At 43.8% G+C, this 20,526-nt stretch overlaps 1 protein-coding gene across 1 annotated transcript; it reads left to right on the top strand.

Annotated features, from left to right (window-relative positions):
- The first annotated feature begins 3,253 nt into the window (after positions 1-3,253).
- Positions 3,254-20,261, top strand: LOC106612801 (carbonic anhydrase 4). Its single transcript, XM_014214317.2, has 8 exons — positions 3,254-3,427; positions 14,759-14,803; positions 14,898-15,062; positions 17,565-17,710; positions 18,275-18,367; positions 18,483-18,549; positions 18,903-19,066; positions 19,263-20,261. The coding sequence occupies exons 1-8, from the start codon at positions 3,373-3,375 to the stop codon at positions 19,440-19,442; spliced, it is 915 nt and encodes a 304-aa protein (XP_014069792.1). The 5' UTR covers positions 3,254-3,372; the 3' UTR covers positions 19,443-20,261.
- The last annotated feature ends 265 nt before the right edge of the window (positions 20,262-20,526 follow it).

Genomic DNA, 20,526 nt, shown 5'->3' with positions numbered 1-20,526 from the left:
ATGCTCTACTTTCAGGCTACCCGGTTAAATCACTAAATAAACTTCAGTTAGTGCTAAACACGGCTGCTAGAATCTTGACTAGAACCCCAAAATTTGATCATATTACTCCAGTGCAAGCCTCTCTATACTGGCTTCCTGTTAAGTCTAGGACTGATTTCAATGTTTTACTGCTAACCTACAAAGCATTACATGGGCTTGCTCCTACCTATCTCTCCGATTTGGTCCTGTCGTACATACCTACACGTATGCTACTGTCACAAGATGCAGGCCTCCTTATTGTCCGTAGAATTTCTAAGCAAACAGCTGGAGGCAGGGCTTTCGCCTATAAAGGTCAATTTTTATGGAATGGTCTGCCTATCCATGTGAGAGACACAGACTTGGTCTTGACCTTTAAGTCTTTATTGAAGACTCATCTTTTCAGTAGGTCCTATGATTGAGTCTTGTCTGGCCCAGGGGTGTGAAGGTGAATGGAAAGGCACTGGAGCAACGAACCGCCCTTGCTGTCTCTGCCTGGTTGGTTCCACTCTCTCCACCGGGATTCTCTGCCTCTAACCCTATTACGGGGGCTGAGTCACTGGCTTACTGGTGCTCTTCCATGCCATCCCTAGGAGGGAGTGGATTGAGTCACTGACGTGATCTTCCTGTCCGGGTTGGCACCCCCCTCGGGTTCATGCCGTGGGGGAGCTCTTCGTGGGCTACAGTATACTCAGCCTTGTCTCAGGGTAGTAAGTTGGTGGTTTGAAGATATCCCTCTAGTGGTGTGGGGGCTGTAATTTGGAAAAGTGGGTGGGGTTATAGCCTGTCTAGTTGGCCCTGTCCGGGGGTATGGTCGGACGGGGCCACAGTGTCTCCCGACCCCTCCTGTCTCAGCCTCCAGTATTTATGCTGCAATAGTTTATGTGTCGGGGGACTAGGATTAATCTGTTATATCTGGAGTACTTCTCCTGTCTTATCTGGTGTCCTGTGTGAATTGAAGTATGCTCCCTCTAATTCTCTCTCCCTCTCCCTCCCCTCCCGGAGGACCTGAGCCCTGGGACCTTGCCTCAGGACTACCTGGCCTGATGACTCCTTGCTGTGCTCAGTCCACCTGGTCATGCTGCTGCTCCAGTTTGAAATGTTCTGCCTGTGGCTATGGAACCCTGACCTGTTCACTGGACGTGCTACCTTGTCCCGGACCTGCTGTTTTTGACTCTTTCTCGCTCTACCACACCTGCTGTCTCTGAATGCTCGGCTATGAAAAGCCAACTGACATTTACTCCTGAGGTGCTGACCTGTTGCACCTTCTACAAGCACTGTGATTATTATTATTTTTTGACCCTGCTGGTCATCTTTGAACATTTGAACATCTTGGCCATGTACTGTTATAATCTCAACTCGTGCACAGCCAGAAGAGGACTGGCCACCTCTCAGAGCCTGGTTCCTCTCTAGGTTTTTCTTAGGTTCCTGCCTTTCTAGGGAGTTTTTCCTAGCCACCATGCTTCTACATCTGGATTGCTTGCTGTTTGGAGTTTTAGGCTGGGTTTCTGTATAGCACTTTGTAAAAAGGGCTTTATAAACATTTGATTGATTGATTGATTGATTGAAGACATCACAAAACAGTTCTGAGATCTGGGACTTGAAAAATTCTCAAAATTATACATTTTGCAGATAGAACCTTATAGTCCCAAGTCCTTGACTATTCATATCATAGGTTCTTGTACTCTTTTTAAATTACTTAGATTTTTTTTCACCACTTTTTCAGAAGAATGGCCGTAACGTAAACTTTTTATGGTAAAAACAAATAAAAACAAGTGCCTTAGAGTATGTTTAAGGCCCGTAGCAGAGGCATTGCTGTTTTTGTCTTGTTCTATATCGATATGAAAACCTCCATGGAAGGGGTATTTCACTAAAAATACAAACTTACCACATTTCATTGATAACTAGCAAGTAGATTACTGACGTTGGGTGTCAGAGAACAGAAAAACATATTAGTATAGTCATCCAGAGCTAAGCTTTAGCAATGTTGCTAGTTATCCATAGGATATACAGTAGTGTCATTTTAGGGAACTATCACTTTAACAAATGTGTGATGAATATGAATTCATATATTTGATGATGTAATTAGAAAGAAGGAAGTGTATTCTCTATATTTAATAATTAAATGGCTGCACTTTTCTGAAATTGAAAGAATTTTAACATTCTGTGGCAGATAGAACCTTATTTAAATAGATTGACATTCCAGAGGCATAAGGTTCAATCTGCGATTGCAACCCCCTAAAAAAACGGATTTACAAATGTCTTAGGATTTTGATATTCACACTTTAGGTACCTTTACGGTGAGGACCTTAATGGATTATGAAAGAAGAACTGAGATGTGAGAATCTGGGATGTGAAACGTAAATGCTCAATATCTCAGAACTATGCGTTGCGCAGATAGAACCTTATAGTACCAAAGTCTTGACTTGTTCTCTGTTTTTATCTCAAAATGTTTAGATAGTATCGACATTTGAAAAATTAATTGGGTGGTGGGAATGGGCTTCCATATATAATCATTGACAGTGACACCTACATCAATCATCGTCCTCTAGCCATCGGTTTTGCCATTCTGCAGTGACTCTGGATGGGCCAGGCCAGCTTTGTTCATGCACACATCCACATAGGTGCCCCTGTGCCCAGCGCCCTGACACTCAGCTGCCAGTTTCTAAAATCAAGTTAAGAGGACTTCATGCACAACGTTCCATAGGTTAAAACACCATGGTGAAACCATTTGAGAGTCATTTACAAATGTGCTTCATTTGACACAGAATGTTTTCTACAAGATCATATTCTACTGTGAGGAATGTGGAGCACATCATAAAAGTAATTAAGCAGTTTGCAAAGAATACTTCACAAATGACATTGAAACCTGTTCTATGTCATTAGACTGTAGTTAGCTATAATAGGCCTAAGGGCAGTAAAACGTCCTGTGATGCAAACCTTGTGACAGAATGCAGATGAAAGTCAATAATTAATTTTTTGGCCCGTAGGCTACATATGACATGTTACTTCTAAAGAGTAGCTTAGTGGTGATGAATCAATCCTTTAGTAAATTGGTGAAATATCATAGCTAGTTGTATTCATCACAGTTGAAATAGTTACTATTTACTCATCATGTGAGAGTACACCAAAGTCATAAAATGATATGCCAACTCTCTGATCAGAGTAGTGCTGAGAAAATAGCCTACAAGGAGATCTCACTAATATTTAATATTAACAGGTATGGATACAACCTAGTGGGAGGGGTTGCCTTTTCTAGAGGACCTTGCCACCTAACAGTTATTTACCAGATGCTCTGCGTGTGGCATCATTTAGAAAATAACTGATTGAGTTTGACCCAAGCAAACATAAATCACAATGCATTTACTTATTTCATTTTTCTTCGCCATCTTTGTGAAGATTCAAGGGGCAGGTGAGTTTTGTTATTGTTTGATTTATTCAATCTTAGTACCTAAAAGGGGTTGAAACTTGATGTATTTGTTGTATTTGTGTGTACTGGCATTGGGTATACAATGTTGGGGAAGCTTCAGTGAAAATGTAGTCAGCTAAACCTTAAGTTATTTCTAACTGAAATGAATTAAACTACAGCAAAGCTATGCTTGAGTGGAAAATAACTAGTTAAATATCCCACAAACCAAACGCTTGATACTTTGCAGCTTCACAATAAATACCATAGAAATGCATGAATAAACTTGTTATGTTCCCCAATACGAAAAACATCATAGCTCAGAAATAGGGAACTAACAAATAAGCCACGGCAACCAGAACAAAACAGGTGGGGTTTTAGGAGGGATTCTCAAAGACACTCAAGGGGGTGTCCACTAAAAATTGACTAGCAACAATAATCTGGGTCCTAAAAGAAACCCACCATAAGTGCCCACTAAATCCCGCCCACACCCCCCCCAAAAAAACAACACACCAATTTATAGTATTTGTGACGATCGTCTTAAGGAGAAGACCAAGGTGCAGCGTGATAAGTGTTCATATTTCTATTTTATTTAACTCAGAAACTAAATAAAAATAATAAACAACGAAAAATGAACGTCACGTTCTGCAGGCTTACTGAGCTGTACAAAAACAAGATCCCACACTAAAGGAGGGAAAAAGGGCTGCCTAAGTATGATTCCCAATCAGAGACAACGATAGACAGCTGCCTCTGATTAGGAACCATACTCGGACAATCAACAAACAGGACAACATAGAAATATAACACAGACTGCCCACCGCACACCCTGACCTAACAAAATAGAGAAATAAACCGTCTTTCTCAGGTCAGGGCGTGACAGTACCCCCCCCCCCCTAAAGGTGCGGACGCCCGGCCGCAAACCTGAACCTATAGGGGAGGGTCCGGGTGGGCATCTACCCATGGTGGCGGCTCCAGTTCGGGGCGTAGCCCCCGCTCTGCCCGCTGATCCCTCTGCTTTTGTGCCACCGGACCGTGGGTCATCGTCGGAGGAACCGGACCGTAGATCATCGCTGGAGGCTCTGTGCTGCGGGCCACGGCTGGAGACTCTGGGCTGCGGGCCGCCGCTGGAGACTCCGGGCTGCGGGCCCTCTCAGGAGGTTCCGGACTGCGGGCCCTCTCAGGAGGTTCCGGACTGCGGGCCCTCTCAGGAGGTTCCGGACTGCGGGCCCTCTCAGGAGGTTCCGGACTGCGGGCCCTCTCAGGAGGTTCCGGACTGCGGGCCCTCTCAGGAGGTTCCGGACTGCGGGCCCTCTCAGGAGGTTCCGGACTGCGGGCCCTCTCAGGAGGTTCCGGACTGCGGGCCCTCTCAGGAGGTTCCGGACTGGGGACCATCGCTGCAGGCTCCTTGCCATGGGGCACCACTGGAGGCTTTGTGCCATGGATCATCACTGGAGGCTTCGTGCCATGGATCATCCCTACAGGCTTCTTGCCATGGATTATCACTGGAGGCTCCGGGCCATGGATCATCACTGGAGGCTCCGGGCCATGGATCATCCCTGGAGGCTCCGGGCCATGGATCATCACTGGAGGCGTCGTGCCATGGATCATCACTGGAGGCGTCGGACCATGAATCATCACTGGAGGCTTCGGACCATGAATCATCACTGGAGGCTTCTTACGTGGAGCCGGAACAGGTCTCACCGGACTGGGGAGATGCACTGAAGACTGGGTGTGCAGAGCAGGCACAGGGTATACTGGGCCGTGGAGGCGCACTGGAGGTCTGGAGCTTAGGGCCGGCACAATCCTTCCTGGCTGAATGCCAACTCTAGCACGGCCACTGCGGGGAGCTTGCACAGAGCGCACCGGGCTGTGGCTGCGCACTGGAGACACCGTGCGCATTACCACATAACCTGGTGCCTGACCAGTCCTACTCTCCCCACGGTAAGCACAGGGAGTTGGCTCAGGTCTCCACCCTGACTCTGCCAATCTCCCCGTGTGCCCCCCAATTTTTTTTGGGGGGGGGGCTGCCTCTCGTGCTTGCCTCGTGGTTGGTATAGTGCCTCGTAATATTGCCGCTCCTCTTTCGCGGCCTCAATCTCCTCCCTCGGACGGCGATACTCCCCAGCCTGACTCCAGGGTCCTTTCCCGTCCAGAATCTCCTCCCATGTCCACTGGTCCATACCACGCTGCTTGGTCTTATTGTAGTGGGATCTTCTGTGACGATCGTCGTAAGGAGAAGACCAAGGTGCAGCGTGGTAAGTGTTCATATTTCTATTTTATTTAACTCAGAACACTAAATCAAAATAATAAACAACGAAAAGCGAACATCACGTTCTGCAGGCTTACTGAGCTGTACAAAAACAAGATCCCACACTAAAGGAGGGAAAAAGGGCTGCCTAAGTATGATTCCCAATCAGAGACAACGATAGACAGCTGCCTCTGATTAGGAACCATACTTGGCCAATCAACGAAAAGGACAACATAGAAATATAACACAGACTGCCCACCCCACACCCTGACCTAACAAAATAGAGAAATAAACCGTCTCTCTCAGGTCAGGGCGGGACAGTATTGAGCTAAAAGCAAGTGGAGCAAACCAGCACAGGTGAAACTAACGACTGACTAACGAGGTGACAGGTGCAACACATCCTGACCAACGAGGATGTTTCCAATCAGAGCAAGCCACACCCAAACAGAACCAACCTTGAAATCAAAAACTACATTGTGCAAAACCCCAAAGCCTATAACACCTTTCCAGGTAAGACAGCAAATATATCCCATATTTTTACCAACAGAAAACAACTTCCATTTTAAAATCAACTTAAATGTATCGCTTTCGCCAATAAAAACATGGTGATAACTGGCGGTCTCTCATACAAGACAAAACAGATCTCTTCTTTTTTATACATTTTGATAAATATACATTTTTCTATAACTTTTTTTCATTTATTTATTTTTATATAGCTACCTAAAAATCTGACATTTTGAAGAACAGGTACATTTTGATGTTTGTACGTTTCTGTAACTCTCATCCCCTTTTGACGAGCCCAACCGAAACAAAACCCGTCTCCATTACGCCAAAATGTGCAGCCAAAACAAAATGTGTGCCAGAGCTACACACTGGCTAAACACAAAACACTAAACTTATTGACTGCCCACCCTTGAAAGACAATCAGCAACCAAGTTGTCCTTATCACAGACATGTCTGATTTCAGGGGGAAACTCCTGAAATATGAGACTCTAGCAAAGGAGTCGATGATTCGTGGAGCGCGTCTTTCGCAGGAAAATAAGAAGGTTATGATCGGTATAGACCACAAGAGGGGTAGAGACCAATACATAAACGTCAATGTGCTGAAGAGCCAGTGCCAAAGTTAGTGTCTCCTTCTCGATTGTCAAGTAGTGTTTCTGATATGAGGCCCATTTCTTTGAAAAGTACCCCACAGGGTGCTCGATATTGTTGTACTCTTTCTGTGGAAGCACCGCACCTGCTCCTACGTCGCTGGCATTGGCGTTCAAAGCAAATAGACAATGGAAATCCAGAGCAGCTAGCACTGGTGCAGAGACCAAAAGAGTCTTTGTCTTCTTAAAAAAGTTTCCTGACAGTCTGGGCTCCAATGGAAAACGACGTTCGGATTCGTCAAAACTGTTATTGGAGCAACATGCTGGGCAAAGTTCTTGCAAAATGCCCGGTAGTAGCCAGCCATTCCCAAGAATCTGCGCACTGGAAGGTTATTGAGGGCCTCCACTTTTGCCAAGACCGGTTGGCCCTTCCCTTGCCCGACCACCTTCACAAGATACTTCTCTGATGCTTGGGCGATTTCACTCTGACAGGTTCACTGTCAAGTTGGCAGGGGAAAAATTGTTTCTAACAGACTCAATTTTCTGAAGGTGTTCTGGCCAGGTGACATTAAATACAACCACATCGTCAAAATAGGCCTCTGCATTTTCCAGACCACGTAGCACTATGTGCATGAGCCTTTGAAACATGGCTCTGGCATTTCTCAAACCGAATGGAAGATGAAGGTAGGACAATTAACCATCTGGAGTGACAAAAGCAGACAGCTCTTTGGTATGCTCAGAGGGACCTGCCAATATCCCTTCAACAGGTCGAACTAACGTACTTGGCAGTGCTAACACGGCCTACACAATTGTCGACCCGGGGCAAAGGTTACGAGTCTGAATTAGTAATGGCATTGAGTTTGCAAAAAATCTGAACAAAACCACAGAGAGCCATCTGCCTTAGTTACTAATTTACAGGGTGAACTCCACGGACTGTTGCCGTGTTGTGCAATGCCGTGCTCAAGCATGAACTCCACTTCACTGCGGATTTTTTCTATCTTTTCAGGAATCACTCGATAGACATGTTGTTTGATTGGCAGAGTCCCCAACATCAATATAATGCTCTAGTGCATTTATCTGAGTTGGCACATCTGAAATTAAACCCTGATATTCTAAAAAGCAGTGCAACAATATATCAAGGTTTTCCAGAATGTCTAACTTACTCAACCGACCGGGCTTGTTGGGCTTTCCTTGAGCTCTCGAAGAAGGCTATGGACAAGTGACGCCAGTGGCAACAGGTAGAGGATCAAAACCGGTTCCCACCGACTTCTCTGCCGATTGCAGCGGGAGAAATACAGTTTCAGTATTTTGACATGACACATGCTCTTACTGCGCTCTGGTGTGGTGATGCGGTAACCCAGATTAGCAACTTTTTCATCGATGGTGTAAGGTCCTGAAAAGTGAACTTGTAATGGTGACCCCAGAATGGGCAACAAAACCAGGACTTGGTCACCCACACCGAACGTGTGGTTTTGGGTCTTTTGATCATACCAAACTTTCATTTTGGTTTGTGGAACAAAATTCTCACTGGCAAACTCACAGGCGCGGTGCAATCTGTATTGAAGGTTTTTTTTGTGTTTGTCCTGCAACAACCTCTCTCTCAGCAAGCTCAAATGACCTCTGAGATGATGTACAAACACGAGCTCATTCGGACTGAAACCTAGAGATTCCTGAACAATCTCTTGACCTGCAAATAGCACATGAACGTCCCCTTCATCCCAGTCTTTCTTGAACTCAAAGCAGTCAACTCTCCACATAGATTTCAAAGTCTCTCAAATCTCTCAAGAGCACCTTGAGACTCTGGGTGGTAGGTACTAGAGGGACAATGGGTAACACCCAACTGCTGTAGCACTTGCTGGACCTTTGACATGAAATTTGAACCTTGGTCTGATTGCACTACCTACGAAAGTCCAAACATTAAATTATTTCACAAGGGTCTTAACCATACTAGGAGTTGTGATTTTCCTCATTGGAATGGCCTCAGGGAAACAAGTGGTAGCACACATGATAGTTAAGAGGAACTGGTTACCACTCTTTCCTTTGGGCAAAGGACCAACATAGTCCACTGCTGAAAGGTTAGTCAAAAGCAGGAATAGGCTGCAAAGGTGCAACCGGTACAGCTTGGTTCGGTTTACCTGTCCGCTGGCAAATGTTACAGGATTTACAGTAAGCCACAACATCCTGTTTCAGACCGGGACAGAAGAAGTTACCCAAGATATGGCCATGCATCTTATTGACCCGCCATACTACCATCATCAGCCAACCTCAGTATCTCTTGTCAAAGTGTAATTGGAGTGACAATTTTGAGACACTGGGCCAATCGTCTTACCCAGAAGTGGTGCAAGAACGCCCTTTCCTCATCAGAACATCTCTGTCAAAGTAACCCACACAAACTTCATCAAAGTCCTCCTCTGGACATATCAACTTAATAAAAATAGAGGCGAGGAAAACATCTTTACTCTGTTCAGCATTGAGCTGCTTACTAGACATTGATGTCAATTGTAGGGACCCTCTCTTCTGTCAGAGGTGATACAAACTTGCTCACCTTTGGGGTTTTTAAAGGAGAGGTCAACTCAGGAGGTTTACTGAAATCAGGACCACACAAACGTCTTAGACAGATCGAACATGGTGGAATCACTGACATCCTCCTCAATACTAGATTGGCTTTCGGCTATCTTCTTAGACATAACACGTGTAACGGCATATGCTGGGAACACTCTAGGGTACTTTTCCGATAACCCGCATGGTTCCTCCACTCTGGGTTCCCTACAAATGACAGGATTTGACACAACGTTCCTGCCAGCCAAATTGTTGCCCAAAATGAATGAGACCCTTTTCACCAGTAGGCTAGGCCTCACTCCTACAACAAAATAACCAGAAACAAGTTGCAGAAGTGTCAGACAAAGGCAAAACACCCTAACATATGAAGGACTGGGCTGCCCCACTGTTTCGCAGTATTTTCACAGGCTGCTTAACAGCATCACCACTCTTCAGAGACACTAACCCATCTGAAACAAAGGGTTCATACACATCTGATCCAAAATCTTGTTTAGGGGATACACTAGTCCCAACCAGAGTCTTAATGGTCTGGAGTGCTCCCACAATAAGAAACTGTTTTTTTCTCTCTCATTTTTCTGTTCCAACTTAGGACACTGAAAGGCAATGTGTCATTTCTCACAGCAGTAATGACAAACTGAAGGATACAAAGAATCAGTTTTCTGACGATCCTTATCTTTGGGCCCCGGGGAAAAAAACTGAAACCTCAGACTACTGGGTGCTTTGTTTGTGAAGGTAGTTTTATGTGTCAACACAAACTCATATGCAAGGACTGCAGCTTTCTCAAGAGTGAGATCCTTGTGCTCATAAATGCAGGTAGCAACCCTTTCGTGAAGGCAATTCTTGAACTGTTCGAGTAGTATGTGTCTTTAAATCCTCAAGGTCTTTGACCTCTTGTGAACCACATCACCGATCAAAAATACATGCTTGTTCCCTTGCGAAGTCAACATGACTTTGTAATTGTGTCTTTCACAATTTACAGAACTGTTGTCTGTATGCCTCTGGAACCAACTCATAAGCCCTAAGGATAGCTGCTTTAACAGTGTCATAATCTGAACTCTGATCAAGAGATAAAGCAGCATACAGATTCTGAGCTTTTCTCACAAGAACACTTCGGAGGAGCAGTGACCAGATACTGTGCGGCCACGTTAGGGATGTGGCAATCTTCTCAAACAGAGTAAAATATACAGTACCAGTCAAAAGTTTGGACACACCTACTCATTCAAGGGGTTTTCTTTATTTGTACTATTTTCTACATTGTAGAAAAATAGTGAACACATCAAAACCATGAAATAACACATATGGAATCATGTAGTAAGCAAAAAAGTGTTGGCATTCTCTCAACCAGCTTCACCTGGAATAATTTTCCAATAGTCTTGAAGGAGTTCCCACATATGCTGAGCACTTGTTGGCTGCTTTTCCTTCACTCTGTGGTCCCACTAATCCCAAACCATCTCAATTGGGTTGAGGTCGGGTGATTGTGGAGGCCAGGTCATCTGATGCAGCACTCCATCACTCTCCTTCTTGGACAAATAGCCCTTACACAGTCTGGAGGTGTGTTGGGTCATTGTCTTGTTGAAAAACAAATGATAGTCCCACTAAGCACAGACCAGATGGGATGGCATATCGCTGCAGAATGCTGTGGTAGCCATGCTGGTTAAGTGTGCCTTGAATTCAAAATAAATCACTGACTGTGTTATCAGCAAAGCACCCCCATACTATCACACCTCCTCCTCCATGCTTCAAGGTTGAAACCACACATGCAGAGAATCTGTTCAACTACTCTGCATCTCACAACGACACGGTGGTTGGAACCATAAATCTCAAATTTGGACTCTTCTGAACAAAGGACAGATTTCCACTGTTTTAATGTCCACTGCTTTTGTTTATTGGCCAAAGCAAGTCTCTTCTTCTTATTGGTGTCCTCTAGTGGTGTTTTTTTGCAGCAATTCGACCATGAAGGACTGATGCACACATAAAGGCATAAATCAAGCGACACGTCAACAAACCTTTTGCCTCTTCAATGCATTTTCATGACAAATTGGACAAAATTATTGTATATTGCCATGCATAATGTCAGAATTGCCTCATCAAATCAAGCATTTTTGCCAAGCTGGATAACCAGAGCTAGTGCAGACCAGATTTAGCCAGTTGCTAGCTATGCCCTGGACTAGAGCTAGTTAGTGCAGACCAGAGCTAGACCAGAGCTAACGCAGACCAGGGATAGCTAGCTAGCTACTAGCTATGCCATGGACCAGAGCTGTACCAGAGCAAGTACGGACCAGAGCTGGCTAGCTAGCTACTAGCTACGCCCTGGACCAGAGCTGAACCAGAGCTAGCAACTAGGAACGCCCTGGACAATAGCTAGTTGGTGTGGGCTAGACAAATGCTAGTGTGGACCAGATCTAACTAGCTACTAGCTACACTCTGGACCAAAGCTAGTTAGTGCGGATCAGAGCTAGACCACAGCTAGTGCAGACCAGAGCTAGCTAGCTACTATCAACACCCTGGAACAGAGCTAGTTAGAGCACACCAAAGCTAGACCGAGCTAGTGCGGACCAGAGATTGCTAGCCACGTCCAGGATCAGAGCTGAAATAGAGCTAGTGCGGTGGTCAGTAGTTGTGGTCAGTAGTTGTGTGGTTGTGGTCTGTAGTTGTGCTCAGTAGTTGTGTGGTTGTGGTCTGTAGTTGTGGTAAGTAGTTGTTGGGGTCAGTAGTTGTGTGGTTGTTGTCAATATTTCTGGTCAGTGCTTGTGTGGTTGTGTTGCAGGCTTTTGGGCCCTACAGTATGCACATTGTCAGTAGTTGTGGTTGTTGTTGTTGTAGTAGTGTGAAACATATAAGAGTATCAAAACTTTTTACAAGCAACCTGTGGACAGGTCAGCCTGCACTTTTTAAAGTTGTTTTGGACTTGGTAACTTTTACAGTTTTGGCCCTACAGGTGGCAGCGGAAGGCAAACAATAATAATAATAAGAAAAAGTAGAAGGATACTACAGTAAGCAGTGCTTAATTTGAGCCGGTACCTCTCGCAGCCTGATTTATGAATTGTTTCACTGTTCGCACTGTAAACATTCTAATAAAAGCGGAGAGCGTTAAATCAAGTTGTCTCCTTGTTCTTTCTCCCGCCCCCAGAAAGACCATCATGTAAAAGCGCAATCATCCTTCTGTGTAATCATCCTATCCTTCCACACTGATTCCAGACCTATCTTATTTGTACATAGAAGTTATGGGGCGGGCCGGTGGGGTAAGTAACTGATCTTGACACAGGTCTTGGTAGTGGTGGTTAGCTAGTGAAGAGGTCCCTACGTACATTACTATAGCTTAGGCTACATCACGTAGCCTAAGCTGGTCATCTCCCAACTGAATTTGAATCGTGGGAAAGCCAAATAAAAAATGGATAAGAAAAGGCAATTGAGTTTGATGACATTTTTTAAGTAAAGAAATTCAGAGAAAATGGTGAATCGAACCCAGAACAAGCCAGAGAACTGTCAGTGCTGGAGGAGAGGAGTGAGGGGCAAACTGTTCCTGATAGCGATGCCTTAGCTAGCAGCGTTGCTATTAATCCCACCAGTTCAGCATCATCACCGGCACATCCACTAGCTAGATGCCGTACTAGCGAGTCAGACTCAGCTGGAGAGGGAGACAGGGAGCTGGGGGCGAGGGGGGCAGTGCATCCACCAATGTGCTCGAAGTGCTTGGAGCAGGTGCAATTTGCAGTTTAAGAACAAGAAAATGTATAACCCCTGATTTATAACACATAATTCAAAGTTGGGCTGTAGAACATGCAAAAAGGTATGGAACTTGGGTCTAGAAACGACTGGAGGGATTACACTAGCAAAAGAGTGGGTAGAATGTGCATTAAGTTAACATCCCATGTCTCAGATGCATTTGGTGGCAGCAAGCCTTGTAGACATTGTTAAAGAGGACACCTAGGTTATAGTTAACACTCAAAATGAAAAAAAGTGCAGGCCAGGGGAAGCTCGGGCGGGTTGCTGGAAATCAGGTGCTGAGGCTGAAGCGAGAAGTGTGGGGATAGGGTAAGCAGGTCCAGAGGGGAATCCAAGGGAGCATAGAGTGGGGAATCCAGGACAGAGTAGCAGGACTGACGAGAAGTCGGACTGGAGAAAGGGACCAGAGTCAAAGTGGGCAGAACTGTAGCGGAGAGGAAAACAGCATCAGGCAAGGGAAAACAGGAACAAACGGCTAGAAACATAGACTGACTGGGCAGAGATTACAATCTGGCAGTGTGGAAGTGGCAGGACTGAGAATTTGTAGAGGTCTTGATTATGGAACAGGTTGCAGCTGGTGGGGATCTGCTCTGACTCCAGCACACCTGTCTCCACCCACACAATCACACACACACAAAGAGAGGGAGAGGGAGAGAGCACTGGGGGAGTGGCGGCAGGTCAAGGATACACCGGATGAGCACTAGAGGGTGTGGCAGGAGCAGATTTAAATGGAGCACCCTTGCCCGGAAATTCGTCACTCGTGCTGTAATCGTATGTTTTGTGTCCCCCACAACTACATACACGGGGGACACGCCTGACGCTACAACCCAGCAGGCCTGTCGTAGAGCAAGAGACAGTCCAGCAAGCAGCAACGACAACCAAATCTGCCATTGATGACCAAACCAGCCATCGACTAATGAACCCTGTTCGGGTAGAGCTGAACGAACGAACCCTGCTCGGAAAGAGCCAGACAAACAAACATTGGCCACTGCTCCATGAGTGAATCAACTGTTGTGTTAGTTTGCGCCGGTGCTCATAGCCCTAAGTCCTAGCCCTTTGTACGTTTCTAATCGGACCGTAGTGATACTGTGTATTGTCACTGTTGTAAAAGCTGGATTTATAATCAAGAACTTTTGATTGTACTTTGGCCTGCCTCTGTGGTTGTTTGCCTTGGGGTAATGGTCTCTGTCAAAAGCCACTAAAATTGTGTTCCTTTACAACAGTCTTTATCTGATTGACAAAGGGGACCATAACATAACAAATACACCATGACAGCGCAACACAAGGGGTGGAACAGTGGCAATGGTACCCTCAGGACAAACAGAATAATATTAGTCTGAGGAGAGATTCAATAGCATTAATACAACAAAAATTCAAACACTCCTTTTAAACACTCCTCTTATGTCATTTATTTTGAATTTAGGTAGTGAAATACTCAAACAGCATTTATTTATGCCATTGGATGATTCATGATGTCCCAACATGATATCATAGGAAAACGTCATCCTGTCACGTTTTTTCAAAAAGGAATACTTCACAATATATGACATTGTCAATACATTGCATTCAATGGGAAAAGGTGTGTCCCATTGACATTTTTGTTAATAGATTGCATTTAATGGGTAAAAATGTGCGTCACATGCTTGACATTTTTGTCAGTACATTGCATTCAATGGGAAAAAATGGTTAATGTCCAAAAACTCCCTTCTCCAGATTGGTGCTACCAGTCCCAGGTTACATGTGGTGGCAACTGCATAGGTAAACCATATACATTCAGTACATATGCTAAAATACCCATTGGAATCAAAGTTCTTAAACATAACCAATGTTCTGTCTCGTTACTCATGTGAAGGACCTGATGGTTGGACAACGGTTGCTGGGGCATGTGGCGGAAAAGCCCAGTCCCCCATTAACATTGTGACAAGAAGAACTCTACCAGATGGACGCCTTACACCATTCACATTCACTGGGTACCAAGAGGCCTTCCACAGTTTCATCACAAACAATGGTCGCACTGGTGAGTTTCTATGTAAATCGGCCTCCCGAGTGGCGTAGCGGTCTAAGGCACTGCAGTGCTTGAGGTATCACTACAGATCTGGGTTCGATCCTGGGCTGTGTCGCAGCCGGCCGCAACTGGGAGACCCATGAGGCGACGCACAATTGGCCCAGCGTCGTTAGGGGAGGCTTTGGCCGGCCGGGATGTCCTTGTCCCATCGCGCTCGAGCGACTCCTGTGGCGGGCCAGGAGCATGCACGCTGACACGGTTGCCAGTTGGACTGTGTTTCCACTGACACTGGCCAGGCACTGGTGTGCCTGGCTTCCGGGTTAATCGAGCAGTGTGTCAAGAAGCATGGCTCTCGACCTTCGCATCTCCCGAGTCTGTATGGGAGTTGCAGCGATGGGACAAGACTGTAACTACCAATTGGATACTACAAAATTGGGGAGAAAAATGGGTGAAAAAAACAATAATAATAATAATGTCTATATAAATCAGTGGTTCCCAAACAAGGGATCGCCTAATATGAAAATGCGGTCGCAGGAGAATTGACCAAATCCTGAAGAAAAATAAATATTATAATATCTTTGTATCTCAAAAGCTTTGTAATGTGGTTAACCTTAAATATCTACATGAGAATTATTCAAATATTAAAGACAAAATTCAACCAGAGAGCTATTGCACACTATTGCAGAGACTTTGGTATTACCGGCCGCAATTGATATGGTGTAAAAAACTGTGTGGACAGGCAGAAGCACATGAACTCATATCAATACCTTTGTCAGATAACACTGTTTAACAAAGAATTTATGCTATTGCTGGCAATCAACAGGAAACTCTGACTGAACGACTCAAACTCCCCAGCTTATGCTCTCCAAATGGATGTTAGCTGTCAGGGCCGAGATGCCCATGTATTGAATTTTGTTTGCTATACATATCCCGGGATGCTATTCACGAGGACATATCTCCCGAGCATGAAACGGCACAGGGGATGTTCAGTGTGCTATGTGGCTATATTCTTGAAAAACAGATTCCATGGGATCGAATGGTTGGCTTTTGCACAGATGGGACACCATCTATGGCAGGACAAAGGGAAGGCCTCTGCACTCTAGTTATGAATGTGTCTCCCTCTGCCATATGGACACATTGTATGATACACCGAGAGCAACTGGCGGCAAAAAAGTTGGGCACAGAACTCTGAGATATACTGCAGCAGGTAACTTCGATTGTAATCTGCATCAAACCACATCCATTGCGCGCATGCCTGTTCACAACACAATGTGGACATATAGGATCAGAGCAAGACAATGTTTTATTTCACACTAGGCTTGGTGGTTACCAAGGGGGAGTGTTGGAAAGATTTATTTTATTGAGATAGGAACTGTTGTCATTCACAATGGAGGTAAAACAAACAGACTTGGTTGACTTTCTGTTTAATGAAAAGAAAATGTGTCTCCTTGCCTATGTAACAGACATAGTTGGGATACTGAACACACACAAGCATGCAGGGGAAATGCAAAAACATTCTACAGATGAGTGAGTGACTGACTCAGTGGATTCAGAGGAAATAATTATTATTGTAGAGAGTCAAAAGCGAACCATGCCCCCTTCCCTTGGCTGTGCATGTTTCTAACAGACAACAGCATCAGTAAGTGTCCCACACGAGTGATGACTGCTCACCTCCAACGCTTGGAAGAGCACCTTGGGACCTACTTCCCAATCCATTTGACTGTGTGATCCTGTCTCTGTTGACATGTCGGTAACTGAAATTGAACAGCTGATCGAGATGTCATGTGACCGATTGCTGCAGACAACACACTCACGGGTCACTACGAAGGAATACCCTGTCGCCTCCCTCTGAGCATTAAAACTCATGGTACCCTTTGCCAGCTCATATGTGTGAAGCTGGATTTATTGCTCTCGTCTGCATTAAAACCAAATATCGATCCAGGTTGGATGTGACAGCAGAGATGAGGTGTGTACTGTCAACCACGCCCCCTGCACGACATGCATCAAGCCACACCCATCTCATTAGTGGTGGTGAGATAAGCAACATTATGTCAGACTAATTTGCAATTGACTGTCATAGCCCCACGTTAAAAGTATGGGATGGTAAGTTGAGAAGACAATCAAATACTGTTACAATGTTTTTCAATTGACTGCCATAGCCCCAAATAAAAAGTAAACATTGACTGTTATTTACATAATTTTTTTCACATGGTTAGGGTGGAGAGAATTTTCAGATTTCAAAATGGGGTCGTGGGCCCCTGATATAGATGCTGCATTTACATTTACAGTACAGAACCCCCTGCATATGTTACAGTATTATCAGCATGGTGTATTGTAGTTGTATTGAACACGAATAGCAAGGCTTATTCAGTCAATGCCTTGATATTTCACAGATCTGATCTAAGCTCAAAGCTCCATAACATTAGCTTAACAGTACAATGGTACAGTACATGCAACGTTTATGGACTCCAGATATTTCCTTTTACATGGACTAAAGCTTTCATCTCTCTGCAGTTCAGGTGGACCTGCCTGCCACAGCAAAAGTACAGGGTGGAGATCTGGCTGTGCCGTACAAGGCAGTACAGCTCCACCTGCACTTGGGCAAAGATGGAGGCCCTGGATCAGAACACACCATCGATGGAGAACGATATCCCATGGAGGTTTGATGACCAAAAGAAAGGAAACATTCCCATAATACACCATAATGTATTTTCAAACTCCTGATATTTATTTATGATTATCACATAGTTTTAGGTCTTTTAGATACAGTTCAATCGAGTACAGGCTTAACTGAATGGACAACAGAGACAGAATGCAATATTGAATTTTGAATAGTTTGGGGTATGGCCTTGTCTCGGAGGAATGTTCCCCATAGCCAGATGCTGATGACAGCAGCTGTCATCGAACCCCGCACGCGGCCTTAAGGTTATTATTATTCCACACATGGCTAATAGAAAAGAAAAGAAGAAGCAAGACGTTATGCTGATGATGATAAGTTTGTGTTCATTCGCACTATGCCTGTAGAATAGGAAACAAAGTGAATTGTGTACTACTTACTTGATGAATTTAAATGAGCATTCAGATCAGCCATTCTGATTTAACTTTTGTAAACTACGTTAAGTGTACAGTAATTATACATCAATCACATTAACGTACACTTTTGCAAATTCACATTTATTGCAATCTTTGACATATTTGTCAGTGATATCTCTTGACGTCCTCAGCTGCATATAGTAAACATAAAAGAGGAGTACAACTCTTTGGATGAAGCTCTGAAAGACCTTGCAGGGGTTGGAGTTCTAGGATTCTTTTATGAGGTATTATTTCAGCTTAATCTTATAAAATGTTCTACAACATGAAAAAATGGGGTTCATATGACATTTGATAGATGATACTCTCTGATAATCCTGATAATATCTCTTATATTTTCAGCAATCAGGAAGCTCCAACAAAAAATACGACTCCATCATAAATGCTCTGAACACAAGCAATATACCCAGTAAGTCAGCTTATAGACAACAACTATTGTTATGTATCTTTAATAGCATGGATCCAGGTACTAAATGATGCATGTTCCGGATCATACAGGGATAGGCCTATGTGATAGTGTGCTGACAGTTTAGATACAAAGTAATAAAACCCTTGTTTTTTAACCACAGTGTCTTCGATAAAGCTATTAGCAATCACTAGTAGTATGAACAGTAGCCTATTTTGTAGACCAGTTACAGCTCTCATCATAAACTGTATTGGGCAACACTTTACCTTAAATTATTACTGTGTAGTTCCATAGGGGCATCTTAAGATAGTTTTACCCTGTATTTGTTCCATTGTCTTTATTGTGTCCACCTCTAGACTCCAACACTACCCTGAGTGATGTGTCCCTGGACATGTTCATCCCCTCTCAGAGTAATATGACCAGCTACTTCCGCTACCAGGGCTCTCTCACCACACCTCCCTGTAAAGAAGCTGTAGTTTGGACCGTGTTCAGAAATACCATTCCTCTCAGCAGGCAACAGGTGTATACAGCTTGACATTACACCTCACCTTACCTAGGTCACTTTTATACCTGACATTATACCTATACCTGCTGTCAGTGAATGTATAGTAAATGCATTGCAAAATAAAGTCCATAAAGTTATTTGTATGTCTTTATTGAGTTGTATTTTTTTACTGTATGTCTAACATGTTTTTTCTTATCTTTGTGTCATACAGCTTGCTGCATTTTCTCGGCTTCAGTTTGCTGATGGAAAGCCTATGGTGGGAACCTATCGCCCAGTCCAGCCGTTGAATGGTCGCCTGGTGTATCGCTCTGGAAGTCAAGTTATCTTAGTCAGCACTCTGCTACTCATCACCTCTGTGATATCAGCCATTGTACTCCCACTGCCCAAATAAATACTAGCATCTTTGGATATGTGTATCAGTGAATTAGAGAGTGCCCAATATTATCATAATCTCAAATGCAACACTCTAAAAAATGCTGGGTTAAAAACAACTCAATTTGGGTTTTTTGGTTACCCAGCACTGGGTAAATATTGGACAGAACACAAGCTGGTTTATTTTGACCCAGCCAGTGGGGTTGCGTGAATAACCCAACATGTTGGGTGGTTGGGATTACCCAAACATGGTTTTATTTAACCTTCAGTTTGGTATTTTTTTACTTTCGTGCTGGGTTGACCTATCAGCTGGGTCTTTTTGAATGTAATCCTTAGGTTATTTTCAGGAGGCGTGGCCTATTAGGGGAATGGCTTTCAGATAGATCTTATTGGACACCCGTGAGAGTAAATGTCATTCTTGTTCATCATGTTAAGTTTACATACTGCACATTTAATCTTAATGTTTTGTATTTTACACATTCTTCTAGAATATTAATTTATTATTTATTAGATATAATAAGGTGGTATCCATCCCAAAATTGGGATTTGCAGAGGCTTTTAAGGAACTCATACACTTCTGTAAGCCTCAATGAAGCTACGCAAATGTGAATGTTCAACCTTAACATGTGATAACTACACAACAGAACAGATGAACAGGAAAGATATTTACTCTCACGGGTGTCTAAAAATAACTATCTGAAAGCCACTCTCTTACTAAACTATGCCTTCAGTCTCAATTACCCAGAACTAATAACCCAGCATCAACAACCCAAACAACACAGAATATGTTTGTGTATGACGGCAATGCAGTTGTTTTCAATAAAGTTCACTTCACTTTCCAAATTATAGTTGTTATAGTTTATTCAACAATTAAGGAGACAGCATTAATGATGCACATAGAGATTTCATTTTATCTTATTTTATGTATTCAAATAATACTTGAGGGCATTACATATTGTTATATAATAATTATAGTTGTTACCCTCTTATTAAACCTCCTAATCCTTAAAAAAATTGTTTAATTCACATCAACTTCCCATTGCTGTTATTGAACAATCTGTGTCATTATTTGACCTGTGCTTTTCCACAGAACCAACAACACA

The sequence above is a fragment of the Salmo salar genome, chromosome ssa09, assembly GCF_905237065.1.
Source record: "Salmo salar chromosome ssa09, Ssal_v3.1, whole genome shotgun sequence".
Classification (NCBI taxonomy): Eukaryota; Metazoa; Chordata; class Actinopteri; order Salmoniformes; family Salmonidae; genus Salmo; species Salmo salar.
Note: the sequence above shows the minus strand (reverse complement) of the source record. Positions and strands in the feature narration are given on the sequence as shown.